We start from the raw sequence: 21,845 nt of genomic DNA, 5'->3' as shown, positions 1-21,845 counted from the left end.
CGCACTCCCGGTGGGCCGTCCTAGACCTGGGAGACCACTTCCAAGCCTCCGAGGCCTAGAACGGACTTCCAGAAGCAGCATGGGTTCAGCCGGTTCTCCGAACTCAACAAAATTTAACTATTGGTTCTACTGAACCAGTGTGAACCAGCTGAATCCCACCACTGTTTACGGCCCTTTCTAAGCAATTTACAGAGTCAGCATATGGCCCCCATATTGTCCTCATTTTACCGATCTCAGAAGGATGGAAGGCTGAGTCCACCTTGAACCTGTCAGAATCAAACTCCTGGCAATGCGATGATAGATTAGATTAGATTGGATTAGGATTAAGATTGGGATTAGGATTAGGATTAGATTTGATTAGATTAGATTAGATTAGATTAGATTAGATTAGATTAGATTGATGGATGATAGATAGATAAATAGATAGTTGGATGGATGATACATGATAGATAGATAGATAGATAGATAGATAGATAGATAGATAGATAGATAGATAGATAGATAGATAGATAGATAGATAGATAGATAGATGGCAAGCAACAGCAATAGCCCTTACACTTATATACCATTTCACAGTGTTCTATGGCCTTCTCGAAGTGGTTTACGGAGTCAGCCTCTTGCCCCTAACAATCTTTGGTCCTCATTTTACGGACCTCGGAAGGATGGAAGGCTGAGTCAACCTTGAGCCAGTCAGGATCAAACTCCTGGCAGTGAGCAGTGAGTTAGCCTGCAGTGCTGCATTCTAACCACTGCACCACCACGGCTCTTCTAGATCCTGCATCATATGGTACTTTGTTGGTAGATATCTATAAGCCAGATGTTGTGTGCTAATATAAATGTTGGGATTGGGAAAAATAACCCTATATAGTGTCCAGCCATGATTGATTTTTCGAGTCAACTCTCATGACATGGCCAAGGTATGACAGCCTTTGTTTGGCAATCTTGGCTTCAAGGGATATTTTTTGGTGAGGTAGAAGAGAATATTTGTAGCTCGGTTGAATTGTGGGGTCCTTGGTGTTCTCCGAGCTTGGTTGTTTTCTTGCAGACGTTTCATTACCCAACTAGGTAACATCAGTGGGTATAGTTCGGTAATGAAACATCCGCAAGAAAACCAAACTCAAAGGGCACCAAGGGACTCCACATTACATTAAGCCAAATGCTTGGCTTGGTTCAAACTTATCCTCTTGCACGAACCAGCCATTGGGCGCATAAATCACATTTTATGATTAACCTGTGTGAAAACAGCCCATGGTGACTAGACAAGTCATGGCTTAGTGTCATATGTGACCCAAGCCATTATTGTTTGCCTGTCGGGAGTGAACCAATCCAATCAAAGGTACTAAATTGCACCTGGGAAGTCTAGATCAAAGGTCCTACCAAGCCAATAAGATCACTGGATAATTTGGTGCCAGCCGCTTTGGCTTAACCCAAACCATTTGAAAGATTGGGTAAAAAATAAGGGGTATTTGGGTAAAAAATAAGAAGAGGACCTGTTCTTTATATGACTTCCTCTGCTCCCATAAGGGAGAGAATGTATAAATAGTCAATAAACGTGACCATTTTCTTCTGCATTAATATCTTCAAAACAATTCCTTAATTAATGCCTAATACTCCCTCCCCCTTTTTTTATTTTCTGCTCTTTCTTCCACATTTATAATTATCCCTTTACCAAAGGGGAGAAATTTTTGAGGAGGGGAAAAAAATGGTTATTTTTGGCTAGGGGCCCTAAAGTGAAAGCCTGCTGTGTTTAATGTGTAAATTATAATGTGTGCCCGTTATGAGGAGTAATTTTTGTGAAACGCTCGTATAACCATGAGATTCCTGAGGAAGCTGTCAAAGAGTTTGCGGTTTTCAAGAGCAAAGATTAATTGAAAAGCCGCTTGTAATACATTGCTTATCTGAAGGGAAAATGAATAGCTTAAACTTAAATAAAAGCCAATAATCACCGAGAAGAATAATTTAGAGTAACAAACATTTGCAGTCAGAAGTTGACAAAGTGAGGTTTGTTTTTTTTAAATTCTTTATTTTGGAGTCCTTCACACAGCTTTATCTAAATGAATACAGAGAAAGCCCAAAGGCAAAACAATCTTCTCGCCTCTTGTGTGAATGTTTAAGCTGCGTTTGTGTTGTGACCTTTGTGATGTCACGACAATTATATTTTTAACATGGGAGGGAATAGATTGGCAGAAAAAAAAGAGGATACATCTGATCAGTGCTTAAACTCATTTTTTTAAAAATTGTCAAATAAAATGCAGTACAATGTATCAGCCTTCCTCAACCCCCCCACCCCCAAAAAAACCTTATAAGATGTCACACATCACATATCTGGTTTTCTAATTCTGAGAATTCACCAGCCAGTTTTGAGAGTTGCTGAGAAGTATGAGGGTTGGAATTCACACCTAAATGGATCGTTTCATGGGTTTGGTGTCCTCCTAGAAAGTTCTCCTTTTTGAATAAAGTGAAACAGCCATCTGACACCTTCACTGCTCACAGAAGTGAAAAGACAAAATAACAGAATAAGAGATTAACAGAGTTGGACGGCACCTTGAAGGTCTTCTAGTCCAACCCCCTGCAACTCCTATATACCATTTCAGACAAATGGCTGTCCAGCCAGGTCCCTTCTAGCTCTGTTATTCTGTATTCCAACATCGTTTGGGAGACAATTGGTTTGAAAAGTTCACAAATAGACGTACACAAGCACTCTTCATTATTGTTCCCCAGCAATTGGTGTCCATGGTATGCTGTGATTCAGGAGCCCAGAGTCTTAATAGCTGTGGACAGTCGTCCCCCATGGATATACCTAAACTATCCAAATTAATAGCCACCCCTATATCTGGGGTCCGTGGCTAATAAGCCTAACTAAGAAGCTGGCAGCCAGCAGAGCATCAGCTGTGCATTACCAGAAAGAGTTGCCAAGCCTTGTGTGTAACAGCAAATGCTGGCATTAGCTGACAACCCAAAGCCCCACAGTTCAGGCCTTTTCTGTTTTCCACGTTGCAAGGGAGTCATTTAGTTTTCCTGTGTCCTCCAGAAGAAAAGTGCTTTTTCCCCTGTTTTTTTTTGCAGAATTAGAAATGAATTGCAGTATAATGATGGTTGATGGACTTCTTAAATCTCACGACATTTTTGAAAGTAACTCCCTCTATCTCTCCTTTTCAATTCTGAGAATAGCTTCGGACAGATGTGCCTCCAGATCAGCAGCTACTGATTTGAGAAGGAGTTGGAATTCTCAGTTTGAAAATAGGTGTTTTGTACAAGTTTACGTCCACAACTGGGACCGAAACGTCCATTGCCAAGCAGTAAGGCTGTTAAGTGAGTCGCGCTCCATTTAAGACCTTTAATTTTTTTTTGTGGTTTTCAGTGAATCCCATGGTCCTTAAACAAATCTGACTTCTTTCATTGACTCGCCTTGTTAGAAGCGCCCTGGGAAGATTGTAAATGTGAGGACTGATCGTAAGTCACCTTTGTCAGTGCTGTGTAACTTTGAAGGGTTGTTGAATGGATGACTATAGGGCAGTGATGGCGAACCTTTTAGAGACCGAGTGCCCAAACTGCAATCCAAAACCCACTTATGTATCGTCGGGTGCCGGGTGGGCGTGGCCCAATGGGTAGGTGTAGCTGGGTGTGGCCAACTGGCTGGGTGTGCCCCATTGGGTAGGCGTGGCTTTGGTGGTAACGGCAGACTGGGTGGGACTAAAAAGTTCAATCAATCAATCCCAACTTTGCGAGATCTTTTTTTTCCCGCGAGAAGTTGAAATTGATTGATTTAACCTTTTTTTTTTTTTGTGCATGGCGGCGGAGGCCTAAACTGAAAAGGTTTTATAAAACCCAGCTGAAGGCCTAGGACTGGGGCGACGGCGCGCGTGCCCACAGAGAGGGCTCTGCGTGCCACAGGTTCGCCACCACGGCTATAGGTCGAAGATCACCTGTGATTGGATAAAAATGCTTCCAAGGAGAACAGCGGAATACAGGTGGGTCCTCAACTGAACAACAGTTCGTTTAGTGACCGTTCAAAGTCACAACAGCTTTGGAAAAAAAAGTGACTTATGGCCATTTTTCACACTGAACGACAGTTGCAGCATTCCCACGGTCCCGGGAACGAAATTCAGACGGTGGGCAACTGACTCATATTTACGACGGTCGCAGTGTCCTGGGGTCATGTGATCCCCACTTGCGACCGTCTGACAAGCAAAATCAATGGAGAAGCCAGGTTCTCTTCCTAAGTTAACAACTGCAGGGATTCGCTTAGCAGCTGTGACGAGAAAGATCGTAACAATGGGGCGAAACTCAGTTAACCAGTGTCTCATTTAGCAACAGAAATTTTGGTCTCCGTTGTGGCTGTAAGTCAAGGACCACCCTGTACGACTGTGACGCTTCCTTATCCATTTTACAGTTGAGTAACCAGACTGTGCCACAAGTTTGTTTTTGTTTGTTTGAATGTGGGTCACCGTAATACTGGCGCACCCACTGCCACATCTGTGCGCTGTTACTTTTTTAACAACCTTTATTTTAATGGCTGGCCCACTGAGTGGAGAAACACAAGTCCTGGCAGGGGCAGGAAATCAATAAGCCCCGGAAAAGTCTAAAGAAAATGAATGCATCCAATGTGAGCAAGTGACACAGAAATTATTATTATTTTTTTCCCTCTAAGAAGGGCAATAATAGAAGGCAGATAGAAGCCTAATGGAAACATAAAAAATACAGGAGGAGAACCCGTGCACACCTATTTCCCATTTATAAATCAGGCTCCCAGCCTCCTTTCTATATTTTAAAATGGGATTCAAGGATGGTTTTCATTATTTTCTTGTCCTGCAAAGCACAGTAAATATTTGTGCTTGTAAAGCTTAACCAGCTGACTCTAATGGAAACGGGTATTTTATGCCTCTTGGGTTGAAGAAAAGAAAAAACAGCTTTCCGCTAATCCCATTTACTTAGGGGCTGCCTTTTGTTTTTGTTTGGGTAAAGTATCTCAAATTTGCTAAGTATTGTATACAGATTTTTTTTTTAAAAAAAAAGAAAAGGGTTTTAATAGGCTTACAATCTAAAAGAAAAGGGAAGGGTGTTAAAAGAAACCAAACAAAAATGCACACAGACAGTAAATATTACTACTACTACTACTACTACTACTACTACTACTACTACTACTANTTCCTTCCTTCCTTCCTTCCTTCCTTCCTTCCTTCCTTCCTTCCTTCCTTCCTTCCTTCCTTCCGGATAGCCTCATAAATAATTAACTTTCTTGTGTGTGTGTGTGTGTGAAAACTCATTGCGTTATAAAATGTGTGGTTTTTTTTGTCTCTTAAGAGGTTTGTGATTATATGTTAAGTTAGATTAGAATATGTTTGAATATTGAACTTGGATTTTATGTTCCATGTGTGCTTTTGTTAGTTTGAAGTTGGTTTTAAATGGAACTGTTGTGCCATTGAAATGCACACTTTGTCTCTTTCTTATGTGTGTCACGATGGACTTTACAACGCAATTCTGCCTTTGTCATTCTGAAGATGCCTCTATTTCTGTCTCTGAGAAGGACTAGCCAAAAATACGATCCCTTCTCGAGAAGTTGAAATTATGTTGTCTCAAAGCTCAGATGCTTCTAATCAATCCTGCCTCTTTTCTTAGGAAATAATCACATCTTTAGTTCTAGGCAAGGGTGAAGTTTGACACTTGGCAGTTATGCTGCAAGTTACATAAATTATTCCCTTCTCTGGACCAAAGGTGCTTTCCCAAGAGGCAACTGGACTTTCTTTGCTTTTTCTTGAAGATCATTTGCTTCTCATCCAAAAAGCTTCTTAAGTTCTGATTGATTGGTGGAGGCTGGAAGGGTTTATATTCCTTGCAGTCATCTGGTCGTTAATGCTCTTTCCTTCTTGGAGGAGAAGTGAAACATCTTAGAGGGGAAAAAAACACAAGTAGTCTAGTTGCCTCTTGGAAAAGCATCTTTGGGACATGACCTGGATGATTGAGAATCTCCACAGACATTCTCTGTAGACTCTAAAACTCTCTATGTTCCCCCGGTTCCATGTTCTTCCTTGCAAGCCCCTTTCTCTCATGAATACGGAGACTATTCCAACTTTATTTAACCAACCTGGTCTTGGGGGTTTCAACTTTTCAGCCTGATCAAAAACCAAGTGAGACTTCTGGGTCTTGAAAATCTCAACGCTTCAGAGGCTATCACTTTGGGAAGGCTGATAATTGAACCCAAGAGATTTCATTCCAGAACGCTTTGATTATGCTCCTCTGTAATAAATAAGTATAAACAAATGGGCAGTGCAAATAAAGAACAAGAGAAAGACACGTTATTTAAATAGGCAAATAGGTCAAGTAAATGAGGTATAAAATAGTTTCACAGCCCAGGCTTCCGTCAGTTGAGTAGCCAACCTTTAAATTGCTTATTCTATCAGCTGCCTCTGCAAAAAAAATAAAATCTTTCTTGCAAGTAGGCTTTTTTCCACCAACAATATAAGAGGTGTAATATATTCCAATCAGTCCGCCGTATCATGATCTTTGTAAGGTTACCAGTCACCTCTCTTGCTTAAATCGAATGGCTCAAGTTCTTAGATTGTTCGCCGGGTTCATTCATTCTTACTTGACACATTTTAGATGTCGCCGACATGTGCTAGACCAGGGGTCCCCAACCCCCAGTCCGTGGACCGGGACCGGTGCGTGGCATGCCAGCAACCGGTCCACACAAACAAACAAAGCCCCATCCATGGGATGTAGGCAGTACATGAAACCACACCCTCTCCAGACCGCAGAAAAACCTCTCTTCACGAAACCAGGTTGGGGGGCCTCTGTGCTAGACTCTTTCATATTCTCATGATCAAACTAGCTTCTTGATTTGAGCAGTGCCTTTTTGAGCAACCCCAAGAATTAGGTTGGACTAGACCCCATTCCCACAGCCAATATTCAGCATTTCATAGAAAGTGTTATGTATTATGGTTCAGTATTTTATAGGAAGTACAGATTTCCCATCTTCCTTGTAGACTAGGACCAGGCAGTTGGATACCATTGCACTTATCTCTTCTTTCTTCTCATCTCTCCTGCAGGCTTCCCTCAAATTATGCTAAAGGCATGTGATGGAGGGGTTGCCCATGTATCCATTATAAAAAAAAAACATTTTTCCTTTGCCAACCAAATTTCTTTTGGACAGAACAGGAGTTGACATATCTCATGTTTCCCTTACAATGTATTAATCCAGTGAGATTTTCATGCCCAAAGTAAGGTTGAGCCCAGAGGAGTCCTACATAGACATCTCCCACCCTCAAGAACCCAGATCCAATGATGCAACAAATGTAAGCAAAACATGTTCAGATAAAATTTCTATTAGTTACTAGCTGTACCTGGCCACGCGTTGCTGTGGCTCAGTTTTTACGTCCAACAGATGGCACTGTTTTTCAAAAAAAGCATGTTTTTACCTGTCACAGGTGTGACATCTATATAATATAGGTATATAAAAACGCGCGCGTATTCGAATGCAACGTTGTTTCAAAATTTCAAAGCAATAGGTGAAGAACTTTCGGAGATTTAAGATTTTGAACAAACGAACATTTACATTTTTATTTATATAGATTTGGCTAAATATCAATATCTTGTCTATGGAGATTCTCAGTCATCCAGGTCATGGTTGTCCCAAAGGTGCTTTTTCATGAAGCAACTGGACTTTCTTGTATTTCTTTGAAGATGTTTCGCTTCTCATCCAAGAAGCTTCTTCAGCTGTGACTAGAGGGTCATCCAGTCAGAGCTGAAGAAGCTTTTTGGATGAAAAGTGAAACGTCTTCAAAGAAAAACAAGGAAATCCAGTTGCCTCTTGAAAGAGCACCTTTGGGACTATCAATATCTTGATAGTCAAAGTCTATCAGAGAAGATTCCAGCCTGCTCTCCCAAAATGAGAGACATCATCACTGAGATCATACGGGTTTTTTCCCCACCCTTCCATCTTTATTATTCTGCTACCAGGAATAAGATTCTCAGCAACCCTTGATTGGTCTGTGGTTGTCCTTTCTCCAGCTGGATTTGCCTGGTGTTAAAATGGAAAAACTTGGCTACAAAAACGTGGCCTGCCCTTGTCCTAATGGATTTTAAGTAGCTGCTAAAGAAGACAGTAAACAGGCTGCTGATGTCACTCAGAGAGTAGTAGAAGGAAAGGTGAGTTGAGGACAAATGATCCCCATTAAGAAATGCATGCTGCAGTTTCTATTCTTCCCTCAAGAAACACGTCTCTGCTTCACGAAACGTTTGATCCAACGTGGCGCTGCAATCTTCCGGAAATGTTCTTTCCCTGGGAAAGAGATGTCTATTTTGGCCAATTTGTTTTCAGGGTCCTTGATGATAATCCCTAATCCATGGGATCTGTAGGGGCCACCACTGAGAAGGTCCCTTTTCATGGTCCCCCTAGATAACAATTCCTAATCGATGGGCCCTGCGAAATGTCCTTCCCTTCCCATCCTGGTGGGCATGTGAACGTAATTGTGACAAATAAAATTATTGTGACAAATAAGATTGGGAGACTCCAATCCTGAATTGGTTCTAAGAATCAGAATCAGAATAGAGCTGGAAGGGACCTTGGAGGTCTTCTAGTCAAGCCCTCTGCTCAAGCAGGAGATCCTGTATCATTTCAGACGAGTAACTGTCCAGTCTCTTCTTAAAAAACCTCCCAATGATGAAGCACCCACAACTTCTGGAGGCAAGCTGTTCCACTGGTTAATTGTCCTCGCTGTCAGGAAGTTTCTCCTTAATTCCAGGTTGCTTCTCTCCTTGATTAGTTTTCATCCATTGTTTCTTGTCTTGCCCACTGGTGCTTTGGAGAATAAATTGACCCCCTCCTCTTTGGGACAACCTCTCAAATACTGGCATACTGCTATGATGTCCCCCCTAGTCCTTCTTTTCTCTAGACTAGCCAAACCCAGATCCTGCAACCGTTCTTTACATGTTTTAGTCTTCAGGCCTTTAATCATCTTAGTTGCCTTTTTTTGCCCTTTTTCCAAAGTTACAACATCTTTCTTGTAATGTGGTGACGAAAACTGGATACAGAATTTCCAGGTGTGGCCTTAACTAAGGCTTTATAAAGCAGTACTAATACTTCACATGATTTTTGCTTCTACGCCTCTTGTTTATAGAGTAGAGCCCGACTTTAATCCATAGAGTAAAGCCTGACTTGCATACAGTTCAGTGTCAGGCAATTACATTAGGAGTGTTTCTTCCATCCCAACCACCTACCCTTTGATCTAGAAGAACGCAAATGGCTTGGAGTTCCCATGGAGTGTTACATGGAAAGAATTGGTGCATTGGTGCAAAATGAGTTGTTTTTATGAGAGTTGCCATGGTGATCAGGTTCTAGTTAACCGCTTAAACAATTTCACCTATGATTAATGTTAATTGTCCATTTTGCATGGCTGCCTCTTCTCCCCCCCCCCCCAAATTAGCCTGTTGTTGCCTTTGATCTGGGAAGGAATACAATGTCTTTCAATAGTTAGACAAGTGATCAGTTTGCCAACATGAAGAGGGAGACAGCATTAAGTTACAAGCAGGTCAACGTTTCTTTGTCTTCCTCAGCACCCCGAAGGTCACTCAGAGTTTACCTACATCTGGCACTTAGGAAATATGTGGTCCAAAGCCCACAATTATTTTTTTTTTTGGGTGGGGAGAAGGAGAGTCATTGTTTTGATGCCACAAAGCAATGGAAGACTTTCCAAGAAGGACATTCGTATTTTTCCCTGTGTTGAATTTTAAAAATATAGTGGAATTATCTGTTTTGCTGAAGAAGAAAAAATCCTACTGTACTTTCAACTTCCAACAGGAATCTCTTCTTCATCCAATTTGCCGAGTTTAGCAAACTTTTAGGGTGCATGCACTAAACTCAAGGCAGATATTCTCCAATGTTGAGGTCGTACCGCTACCTAAAATGTTACTGTAAGTAAATGTGTGTGACCCGCAGCACGCCATGAGTAAAACAAATGATTTCAATGGGATGATGGTTTTGGACAAGAAATAAGTATACCACTTATTTGTAATAATTGTTGGACTTTGTGGTGCTACAGTAGTACATTTGCACAGGAAGTGGGGAACAAAGTCTGCAGTGTAGTTGGATTGTGATCCCATCTAGAGGCTCTCAACCCAGGGATTGATTCCCCTAGTATAATTTTTGTTTGAGTTTTGTTTAATATAGGTAATCCTCGACTTACAATAGTTCATTTAGTGATCATTCAAAGTTACAACAGCACTGGGGGAAAAAATGACTTATGACCATTTTACACACTGAACAACCGTTGCAGCATTCCCGTGGTCACGTGATCAAAATTCAGACACTTGGCAACTGACTCATATTTATGACGGTTGCCGTGTCCCCGGGGTCCCCTTCTGACCAACAACGTCAATGGAGAAGCTATATTCACTTAGCAACTGTGTTACTAACTTAACAACTGCCGTGACTCACTTAACAGCTGTGGCAAGAAAAGTCGTAAAATGGGGCAAAATTCACTTAACCAATGTCTCATTTTGCAACAGAAAGTTTGGGCTCAATTGTGGTCATAAGTCAAGGACTACCTGTACGGGGGTATCCAAACGTGGCATCTTTAAGACCTGTGGATATCAACTCCCAGAATTCCCCAGTCAGCCATGGAATTCTGGGAGTTGAAGTCCACAGGTCTTGCAGTTGCTAAGTTTGAACACCCCTGATTTAGTGCAAGGTCTGACTCTAACCAGTTGTGAACCACACAAGACGTGATCTCCCAGTTGCTGTTCATCTTGGGATGCAGAGTTTAGATCCTTCTTCTTTGGGCTATAGTTCTTAAGATTGGGCTCCTGCTGTTCAAAAATCCCTGAGGATTTCCGGCATTACAAATGTATGTGAGAGGCGGAACAATTCCTCCCTGTTACTCAGATGAAAGAAATGGGACCAGTGAGTAGCACTGATTTGTATAACAGGAGCTCAGAATGCCAGTGGATATTATTCCTCCAAAACGTGATTAATGATCATGGGATTAGGTGGGTGTAAAAAGAGATTAAAGAGGTCCATGGAGTGGTAGTGTCAAGTGAAGAATATTAATCCCTGAAAAGTAACATCAGCTAAATATTATCCTTGAGTTTTCCTAAAATATTTAGCGGAACCTTAGTCCAGAATAAGCAGACTATACCCTGTGGCCCCTTGTCACCCGGAGAGGCACCAGCTCACACCAATCAAATTTAGTAAATAAAGGTTGAATTTCCATGTTGCCCTTGGAGGGAATAAAGGGAGGCTTCAGAGGCTCTCGTTCTTATCTTAAAGCTCTCAGTTAAAAAAGGGAAAAGCTGGGGGAAAAAATCTGCTTCATAGCATCACTAGAAGGCTATTGATACATTGAATTGTAGTTCCTAAGTTTTCACCGAACTAATTGAAGAAGCTTCTTGGATGAGAAGCGAAAGGTTTTCAAGGGAAAAAACAACAACAAGAAAGTCCAGTTGCCTTTTGGAAAAGCATCTTTGGGACATCATGAGCTGGATGATTGAGAACCTCCATAGACATTAAATCTTCAAATATTTCTATACCCCATTCAGTCTGATCAAATAGGGCGCTTCATGATCTGGAATGTGTGCGCCATAGAAAATCATGATACATTTAACCACAGTTTGTTAAATATATTGCAATAGGCTGGATTGCTAATGGCAGTCAGGCCAGGTGTTGTTCTTATCTGGAAATTTTCATAATTCTTCAGGTCTCATGAAGCCATCGGACAACTGTAATGGATAAACTTGTATAGTCTTTCTTTCACAATTCGTGCTATCATTGGTTTATCCAGAGGCAGAAAGATGGGTGGGTCTCTTGCTCTGATTCAGAAGTTCCTAAGGTAGATTGTGGTTGGCTTGATGACTCCTACTAAGCTGCCTTTGATGTAATCATTTCTATTTTTCTTTTAAACTAAGCCTCGGTTGGCTGGGTTTAGACATTGTAATTATTAGTTGACAAGCCACGATAGCTTTATTCAAAGCATGCAAAGCTAGCCTGTCCAAAATGATATCTTATCATGAGGTATGAACCAAGAAACAGTGTTTACAAGCCTGTAATAATTCTTGAAATGTAACTCCATGGATGGAGCTGTGGCGTGAACAACATTTGATGCATCAGAAATTTTACACAGGTCCCCTGTAGGACAAAGCCCGCCAGCTAGTGCCTGAAACCTGATACTCAGTATAAATGATGCACATGTACATTTTGCGTAATAGCATCATGACACGTGGGTTGATATTTTGCCCCTCTAGTCTCATGCCTTGACTTGGAGTTTAGCACATCCTGATATGTTAAGCCAACGTTTTTGTGGTGTCCATACCTAGAAATTAGCCAGACAAACCTGCAGATATTGGATCAGCTAGTCTAATAGCATCACAGGAAGATATGGATTGTGAACAAAGAAACACAAAACAACACTGGTCTTTCGTGTTGCTGGAAAATGATCTATATGTTTGCTTTGCTTTGGAGGTGAGTTTATTATCTCCCTATCTCCAATAAAAATAATATTGGCTGAGCATAAGTAATCGAGTAATTAAGCAAAAAAAAAACAACCCTCTTAATAATTTGCTCATGAGCAATCACCATTCAATTAAAAAGCAATTAAATGGTTATTTGTGCCCAGCAAAATAAGGCGGTCCTCAAATCAGTAACACAATCAATATTTTCACTGCAACAGGATGCGGTTGAGATGGACCTTGTAACCTGTACCGATTAAATTGTCGTCAGACTGTTTCCTAGTTAAATCACCACATGTTTATTTGTCTTGATTAGTATGCAAATTCACATCTGATTCTAGCAAATTTGGGAGTGCACCCAAAGCGAGGGAGGTGGGGTCCGGATACAAGTTGCTTCTAAATGTTGCCATGGTCAAAACACTGTTCATTTTTGCCTTGTGTACGGAAGATCTTTGTGCCATTGCTCAATTTTTTTACACGCTAAATCACAGTTTGTGCAGTTATAGTACTGAACTGCATTTTGAGCTTCCTTATTCAGGTGGTTTTGGGTTGTGGCCATTTATTCCACAACTGTTCAAAGATAGGATGGGGCAGTACAAATGGTACATACTTACAGGGGTCCTTTTACTTCTTAGTCCTTTTAGTTTAGGTATCACAGCATCCCATAGTCACGTGATTGTGCTGGGGGCACTGGGCAACTGGCTCATGATTATGACTTTGCAGCAAGCCAGGGTGACAATCCACAAGCAAAATCAATGGGGAAGCTGGCAGGAAGTCAGAAGTCTCAATCACCTGAGCTCCTTACTTCATGATGGCATAGTTCAGTGGTGGCGAACCTATGGCACGCATGCCAGAGGCGGCACTCAGAGCCCTCTCTGTTGGCACACGCGCCACCGCCGCCAGCAGCAGGTGCATCAGGCCACCACTGCCACCCGGAGCAGGAGCCCCGCCCAGCACAAAGGAGGCGAAGCGTCCGACTAGCAAGCTCGAGTAGAGGTGGTAGAGCAGAGGTCACCAACCATTGTCGATTGGTGGACTGGAAGAAAAGGGAGGGGGAAGCATTTTACATGCACGCATGCGTGCACAGGGCCGCGATCACGCATGTGCTGCAAATGGGGAGGGACTAGTGCCTGCGTGATACTCACTAGCCCTGCCCCATTCTTGCGTGGTGCAGCGCCTTGTATCTGCACCCCATGGCACGGCCGTTTTTGCGCCTTGCAGCACGGTGGCCCATTTTTGTGCCCCCGTTTTTTGCGTGCCAGAGGCGGCACTCAAAGGCACCTCCCTGCCCCCCCCATGAAGGCACTACAATGCTGATGCGGCCCTGGCACTGTGCAATAAATAAGTGGGTTTTGGGTTGCAGTTTGGGCACTCGGTCTCTAAGAGGTTCGCCATCACTGGCATAGTTCTTGCTTAAAAAAGGCAACCTGGAGCCTGCTGGAATTACCGTAGCTAAGGGATATGATCACATTATGTCATGCATTACTACCATGTCACTTTAGTGACAGAAATTCTGGTCCCAATTTCTGTCATAAGCTGAGGACTATTTGTATAAAGGCAGCCAAGCCGGGGCTTCAGATCTTGTGCTTCTTGATGGCTCCATCAAGTCAACAGGCTATGATTTAGAGTTGTTGGATTAAGTGGTAGTTTCTCCATCTCCCACAGAGGTAGAGGTAGTTGCTATCTCTGCAGGGTTAGCCGTAGTTGCTAGTTTAAGCAAATCAGGATTTGCAGTCTCCGTTCAGTTGTCATTTCTTCTGACTGTTTGTTGATTTCCAATCATAAATAAAACTGCAGCGGAAAATGCACCAAGAGTATCCAGTTTCACGTCTAAGTGTTAGAAATTGACTGACACCCGACCACAATAGACACATCTCAAAATAAATTTGTCAGCGAGCGCTGTTGTGTAGCAGGAAGAGCAAATATTGTGGCAAAGTTGTTGACACAAAAAAGAGAAAGGATATAACGTTTCCTCAGAAGAACTGGTGGGTTTTCCAGTAAGTTTTCCTGGAGTGTTTTTCAGAGAATGCAAAGGTTTATATTGTGTTTTCAACCTGACAGTGCTGAAAATGTTCTTCCAGTCAACGCAACCTCACTTAGTGCAGCCGTGAGCCAAAACCTCATTAGCTCATGAGGCCTTGAGCTGAAACTTTGGCCTAGGAAAATGGATAATAAAATTCATCCTCCACAGAATTATGGATTTTAGATAGGTTAGGTAGGTAGGTAGGTAGGTAGGTGGGTGGGTGGGTGGTTGGATGGATGGATGGATGGATGGATGGATGGATGGATGGATAGATAGATAGATAGATAGATAGATAGATAGATAGATAGATAGATAGATAGATAGATAGATAGATAGATTTTTTTACTGTGGGCACAATGACACACATTAAAAATGAAATTTAGTTGGTTGCTTTTTGGGCCTGCTTGTCTCTCCAACTGGAAGCAGGCCTACTTCCTTTGACAATTGTGGGTCATTGCAGTCCCATATAGAGAGACCTGTGGTTATTGTAGTAGATGCTCTGATAATTATCTAATATATTAAATATAAAACAGTAAAAATGCCCTTTACAGGTGGTCCTTGACTTGTAACCACAATCAAACCCAGAATTGTTAAGCAAGACAGTGGTTAAATGAATTTTGCTCCATTTTACGACCTTTCTTGCCACCGTTGTTAAGTGAATCACTCAGTTGGTAGGATAGTAGCACGGTTGTTAAGTGAATCTGGCTTCCCCGCTGACTTTGCTTGCAAAGTGCAAAATGACCCCGGGGCACTGCAACTGTCATAAATACATGCCAGTGGCCAAGTGTCTGAATTTTGAGCAGGGGGCTATGAGGAGGTGGCAGTGGTCACGCGTCACTCTTTTCAGTGCTGTTGTAACTCTCAACAGTCACTAAACGAATGGTTCTAAATCGAGGACTACTTGTAGTAAAGTTTAGCTCCTAGTGATGATGTAGAAACAACTCTGAAGTCCAAGTGCTATTGGTACTGCTATCCTGAGAAGAATACAAAAGTTCTTTCCCATTGCCCTCTTCAAGGAAGGAAGGAAGGAGGGAGGGAGGAAAGGAAGGAAGGAAGGAAGGAAGGAGAGGGTGGAAGAAAGGAAGGGAAGAGAGGGAGGAAGGAAGGAGGGAGGGAAGTAGGAAGGAAGGAAGAAAGGAGAGGAAGGAAGGAAGGAAGGAGGGGAGGGAGAAGGAGGGAGGGAGAGGAAGGAAGGAAGGAGGGTAGAAGGAAGGAAGGAAGAGGGAGGAAGGAGAGGAAGGAAGGAAGGAAGGAAGGACACAGGGTCTGTTCCTTCGTATCCAAGATTACTGAACATGGCATAATGGATTTAAGTTGCAGGAAGGCAAATTTTAATTAAAAGCTTTTTAAAAAATCTAACATTATGAATGGCTTGGCTGTTTGTAAAGTAACCTTGTAGAAGGTGAGCATCAAAATAATATTCATTTTGGGGAGGCACAATTTTCCAGAGTGTTGGGATCACCACTGACAGAGCTTTTTTACAAAATGACCATGCTAGGTTTTTTTTGCAAGCCACCAGTAATGTCTGAACTCCTAGTGCGAGAACTTCCGTGTTAAAGCAAACTGATCTCGTGCAAGTTCTATCCAGTGAGGCTCTTAACTCACTGGGGAACATGTTTGAATGTGGACTTGCGTAAAAGTGAAAAACAATTGATTTGAGGCCTTGCATAAGATCAGGTCTCTTCTGGCTGGAAACCAAGGTGAGGTGAAAGGTATTGATCTGTGCAACAAATTTTACATCACACTATGCTGTTTTGTATTGCGTAGGACTCTCCAGAGTAAAGGGGGGTTGACAGCCCCCCTCACAGGTTGTCAGAAGACTCAAAATAATCCTGCCTTTGATTTTCTAGTTCTGTATCTAATGTTGTTAATATTTTTTTATACTTTTATACTTGTAAGCTGCCCAGAGATACTTTCAGAGTGAGATGGGCAGCATATAAATGTAAAAAACAAACAAATAAAAAGTAAGCCACCCCATCAGGAACTCCTGAGCAGAAAAGTGGCCTCAAATCATCAGGAGCAGAGAAATAATTGATTTTCTTCTATTTGCTCAGCGGGAATATCCTGTACATCTTCACGCCCTTTAACTGTCAGGCCCCAGAACTCGGGGTTGTTCATATGAGTACAAGTTTATTCCGTGCTATCCCTAAAGAAGAATCTGAACTACCAATGGTGAGGACAAATTGGTGGTAGATAAGAGTCAATGGAATTCAAGATGAACGGGATTTAGACCTCTCGTGGGTGCAAAGGGATGCCAAACTAATGACACTCTTGGCTCCTCCCTCTGGCTCAGCCTGGTCCTTTCCTACATTAAAAAAAACCTTAAGAATGCCACTGGTAACGTGCAGATTGCTGCTTCTGATAATAAGCAACGTAAATCAATAGTAGATGTCTATATAGGAGTCCCCTGGACTGCAGGGTGATCAAACCGGTCAGTCCTGGAAGAGATCAACCCCAACTGCTCTTTAGAAGGCCAGATCCTGAAGTTGAAACTCAAATACTTTGGCCACCTAATGAGAAGGAAGGACTCACTGGAGAAGGGCCTAATGTTGGGAAAAATTGAGGGCAAGAGAAGAAGGGGACGACAGAGAAGGAGGTGGCTGGATGGAGTCACTGAAGGAGGAGACGGTGAGCTTAAATGGACTCCAGAAGATGGTAGAGGACAGGAAGATCTGGAGGAATGTTGTCCATGGGGTCGCGATGGGTCGGACACGACTTCGCAATTAACAACAACAACAACTTGTAATGGAGGATGGGCCGGTCACTTTGGTGTTCAGAAAGAGTTAAAATTCTGACAGCAGAAACCAGTCACCAAGGACCCGGCTGGTCAGGGCCTCAAAAAAAAAAAAAATCGATGCAAAATACATTGCTGATGCAAATCCTTTTGACAAAAGAGCACTTAAAGTTTATTTTCACTTTTGTTTCAACAGTTCACGACCAGGGAGACCCCCCAAGCGCTCTCTGGGGGTTGCGATACAAGAGAACACGCGTCTGCTTCCCCACGGAGTGCCGGGCCTCTTATCGCCAGGACTTATCTCTCCAACAGGTAATAAAATCCTTTGGATGCTTCAGCTCCCTGCTTCGTACTGTGCAGCAGTTGAAATAAACTAATATTGATCTAACGGCCTTGTCCTTCAGGGCTTTTTCAAGCTTTACCAGAGGTTACATTATTGGATTTCTTGAGCATTCATGAAACCTCTCTCCAACCCACCCCCCACCCCCCCAGCCCTCACCCCACGTGGCGTTGCTGAGCTGACTAAAACCTAATGGATTTGCAATTTAGTTCTTCATTAATCGTAATTTCCTTAAAGGGAAAGTGCCATTAGATGCTTGGTCATATGATATGGGGAAAGGTTGATCTCAGAGCTGTGGAAGGACCGCTAAGGGTACTCTTTCAAGAACCTGGTATCCAGGGGGAAGGAAAAAAAATTCTCTCTCTTCTTTGTTTTCTTCCGAACTCAGCAGGGATCATGAGGACAGGAGGAGAAGGGCGGCTTCCTACTCGTGGGGGACGTTAATGGTGTTTGGCTTCAGGAGTGCAGTGTGATAAAAGAGCACAAGAAGCTGTAGAGATAGTATAGATTGCAAGGGGTTGTCCATCTTGGTAGACCTTTTCTGTGATTACACAGTAGGGAGTTTGAGGTGGTGGAGGGCAGCAACGCAGTCAGCAGGACCAATTCACCGAACATTGCTACTTGCCGCAGGGAAGAAAATCGTGGTGCTTCCCATTTCATGTATCAAAGCTGGCTTAGCCAACTTCGATATATGAAGTGGAAAGCACCACAATTTTCTTCTTGCTTGCTTGTTTAGCAGCGGGGCGGGGTCCTCTGCTGTGCATTAATGATCCCTTTGGAAGGATAGGGTTGGCCATCAGATGCTCTGTGCTTTCTACTAATGCCTGGTTACCATCTTTCAGTTAAAACCTTCTTCTTCTTCTTCTTCTTCTTCTTCTTCTTCTTCTAGAAGAAGAAGAAGAAGAAGAAGAAGAAGAAGAAGAAGAAGAAGAAGAAGAAGAAGAAGAAGAAGAAGAAGAAGAAGAAGAAGAAGAAGAAGAAGAAGAAGAAGAAGAAGAAGAAGAAGAAGAAGAAGAAGAAGAAGAAGAAGAAGAAGAAGAAGAAGCTCCTCCTCCTCCTCCTCCTCCTCCTCCTTCTTCTTCTTCTGCCATATCCGTTATCGGACGTTGGCGATCCTGTTTTTATCAGCAGCCGCACGAAAAAGTGCTGCTGAGTTTGGTCCAAACTAGTCCCTTAGAGTTTGAAGCCACGATGTTCTTCTTTTGCTTGGACCTCGTTGGCCTTCCATCTTTCTCTGGAGGATTAAATGGAGTATGCCATATTTTTCTGGGTGTCGCATCACATGTCCGAAATATTCTAATTTTCGTTTTTTAATTGTTTTGATGATTTCCCTTGGCTTTCCCAGGCAGCTTATCACCTCCTCATTTCTGATCTTGTCAACCCAGTTTATACGTAACAGCCGCCTGTAAATCCACATTTCAAATGCTTCTAGTCTCTTCAGGTGGCCTTCTGTCAGAGACTGACTCTCTACTCCATCAATCCCCCTGCTGGGGCAGGAGACCCTGTATCATTTCAGACAAACGGTTGTCCAGTCTCTTTTTGAAAGCCTTCAGTGATGGAGCACCCACCACTTCTGAAGGCAAGCTGTTCCACTGGTTGATTGCTCTCACCGTTAGGAAATTTCTCCTTAGGTCTAGATTGCTTCTCTCCTTGGTTAGTTTCCAACCATTGTTTCTTGTCTTGCCTTTTGGTGCTTTTGGTCTAATGGTAGACCAAGAACAGTTGCAGGAATTGGGTCTGGCTAGTCTAGAGAAAAGAAGGACTATAAGGTGACATGATAGCCCTATTGCAATATTTGAGGGGCTGCCACAAAGAAGAGGAGGTCATCTTATTTTCCAAAGCATCAGACAGCAAGACAAAGAACAATGGACGGAAACCAATCAAGGAGAGAAGCAACCTGGAATGAAAGAGAAACTTCCTAACAGTGAGGACAATTAACTAGTGGAACAGCTTTGCCTTCAGACATTGTGGGTGCTTCATCACTGGAGGTTTTTAAGAAAAAACTAGTCGCTGAATGCCTGGATTTTGTTCATGAGACTGTAGGAAAGTTGTGGCACTTGTAAATGTGAGGACCGGATGTACTGTAAGTAACTTTTTTCAGTGCTGTTGTAACTTTGAATGGTCGCTAAAGAAATGGTTGTAAGCTGAGGATAACCTGTATGAACAATATCAGTGAATCTTCACTAAGCAAAATCCCTACAATGTGCATCAAAATAATAGGGGGGGAGGAGAAGGAGGAATGGGAGAGAGGGAAGGAGGGAGGGAGGAAGGAAAGGATGGCAGGAAGAAAGGAGAAAGGGAAGGAAGGAAGGAAGGAAGGAAGGAAGGAAGGAAGGAAGGAAGGAAGGAAGGAAGGAAGGAAGGAAGGAAGGAAGGAAGAGACAGACAGACAGACAGACAGACAGACAGACAGACAGACAGACAGACAGACAGACAGACAGACAGAGAAATACAAGCTATTTTGAATTATTCCATGCCTGGCTGTCTGCTGTCAAAAGCAGATGAGGAAGGCCAAGGGAAATAGTGATAACTTATGATGGCTGGTTATGAATCCTGCTCCACAACTCTAATCACATATTGAGATGTCCACACATACAGTATTTCAAGATGCAGGTAATACGCATTTTGTCACTCCTGCTGCAACCCTTGCAATACTAAAACAAACAACAGCGGAGACGTATCGCAGGACTCATCCCGCACAACTGAGCCATTAACCATAGCCTGACATTCAGCAGTTCTGCCAAGGCAGGGTTTTTTTCCTTGGCATGCAGATGAAATAGGAAGAGGAATAATGCATGTTTCCTTGCCATGCTGTCTTCACCTTCAAAGCTTCGACACTTCACTGTGGGAGACATCATAGTTAACATTAAGGTTTCCCCCAAACAAATGAAAAAAACAAAACAGAACAAAACAAAACCACGGCCAGTGTTTGCATGTCAACGATGAATCTTTAAACACCCTTGTAAACACATCTAGAAAAGAGCAGCGTTGATTTTTGTAAAGCACCTTCACAGGGCCGTTACAAGGTGTCACTCATTCCATCTCTTGTTCCCTTTCTCCCTCCGCTTCTCTCACAGAGGCAGAGATACAGAACACTCCTATAACAGGTCCTCAGCTTATGACTCTAAGGGAGACTGCCCATTACAGTCAATAAGCCGTGACGGTCGTACGATCGTTGTATGACCGACCCAATTGTACGACCTTCTTTGTAGCGGTCGTTAAGCCAATCACTACAGTTGTTAAGTGAATGCTGAAGTCATTAAATGAACTGGGGGTTTACTATGGGTATGGTGGTTTTTTTTTGCTAAAAACTGAAAGTAAATCCTTTTTGGCTAAAAAACCCTCGTGATTGCGGGTCGCTGCAAACAGTCATAGGTGTGGATGTGTTTCCCAGCGCTGGCTGTTCAGCCACATGACTGGGGGAGGAGGTGATTGTCAGAACTTTGAATCTGGGTTGTAAGTAGCCTCAAGATTAGGTCTGTCATAACTCTGGAGTGGTTGCTAAGCAACTGGTCATAAGTCAAGGATTACCTCAGCCCAATTATAGCTGTTCGGAAAGTTCTTGTTTTGCTTCCCTTCTGCCTATAAAGCACGTGAAGATTATTTTCGAAGACAAATCTGCAGCAAACTACTTTAATGTCCAAAGGCTAATAATGTTGTTAATTTACAAAGAGCATTGAGGTTGCCCAATTACACAAAATCCAGATTTGATTTTTTTTTTTTTTTTGATTCCTTCGTCTTGGCTTTTGCCACCCTGACTTTTCCCCTGTGGTGAAAGGATTGATGCTAGCCACGTTCTGTCAGGGTGATAAATAGCATCTCTTCTCGGCAGCTTCCTTTCCATCTGCCGTGCCCTCGGACGAAGCCGGAACGAGAAGGAGCTTGCCCTGCGCAGCCAGTAACGCCTCTGAGTCGCACCTTGCGGGTTTCTTGTAGGAAAATCTCAGATAATGAAAACATCGGGCGGGTAATGTCTGCGTCTGGAAACTGCCCTCATTATATTGATCAGCGAAAGCTCAATTGGAGAGGGCAGGTTTCAGTCGAGGGTGCACTGCAAATCAGGAATGCAAGGTATTACTCTTCCACGGACATTTTGTTGGGGTGTGTTATTCAAAAACAACTCCTTTCTCCCAAAGCCTTCATCTCTGGCATTGAGATATTCGTTGTGCTGTGACAGGATTCTCTGGGCCTGAGAGAGAGGAAATGGGTGTTTCCAGAATATAGGCAGCCCTCACAACTTCTGATCACAACTGAGCCAAACTTTCTATTGCTAAGCAAAGTTGTAAGTTGTGCCTCGTTTTACAACCTTT

At 42.7% G+C, this 21,845-nt stretch overlaps 1 protein-coding gene across 1 annotated transcript in view; it reads left to right on the top strand.

The window, feature by feature from the left end:
* DACH2 (dachshund family transcription factor 2) overlaps positions 1–21,845 on the top strand; it is a 190,516-nt gene that overhangs the window by 102,382 nt on the left and 66,289 nt on the right. Inside the window, exon 3 of the mRNA XM_029285998.1 lies at positions 17,392–17,507. Coding sequence (XP_029141831.1) covers positions 17,392–17,507 — 116 coding nt within the window. The remainder of the gene's footprint in view (positions 1–17,391; positions 17,508–21,845) is intronic.

Source organism: Protobothrops mucrosquamatus, unplaced genomic scaffold (assembly GCF_001527695.2).
Source record: "Protobothrops mucrosquamatus isolate PMUCROS unplaced genomic scaffold, P.Mucros_1.0 scaffold2680, whole genome shotgun sequence".
Taxonomy (NCBI): domain Eukaryota; kingdom Metazoa; phylum Chordata; class Lepidosauria; order Squamata; family Viperidae; genus Protobothrops; species Protobothrops mucrosquamatus.
This window is presented reverse-complemented; position numbering and strand designations above follow the sequence as displayed.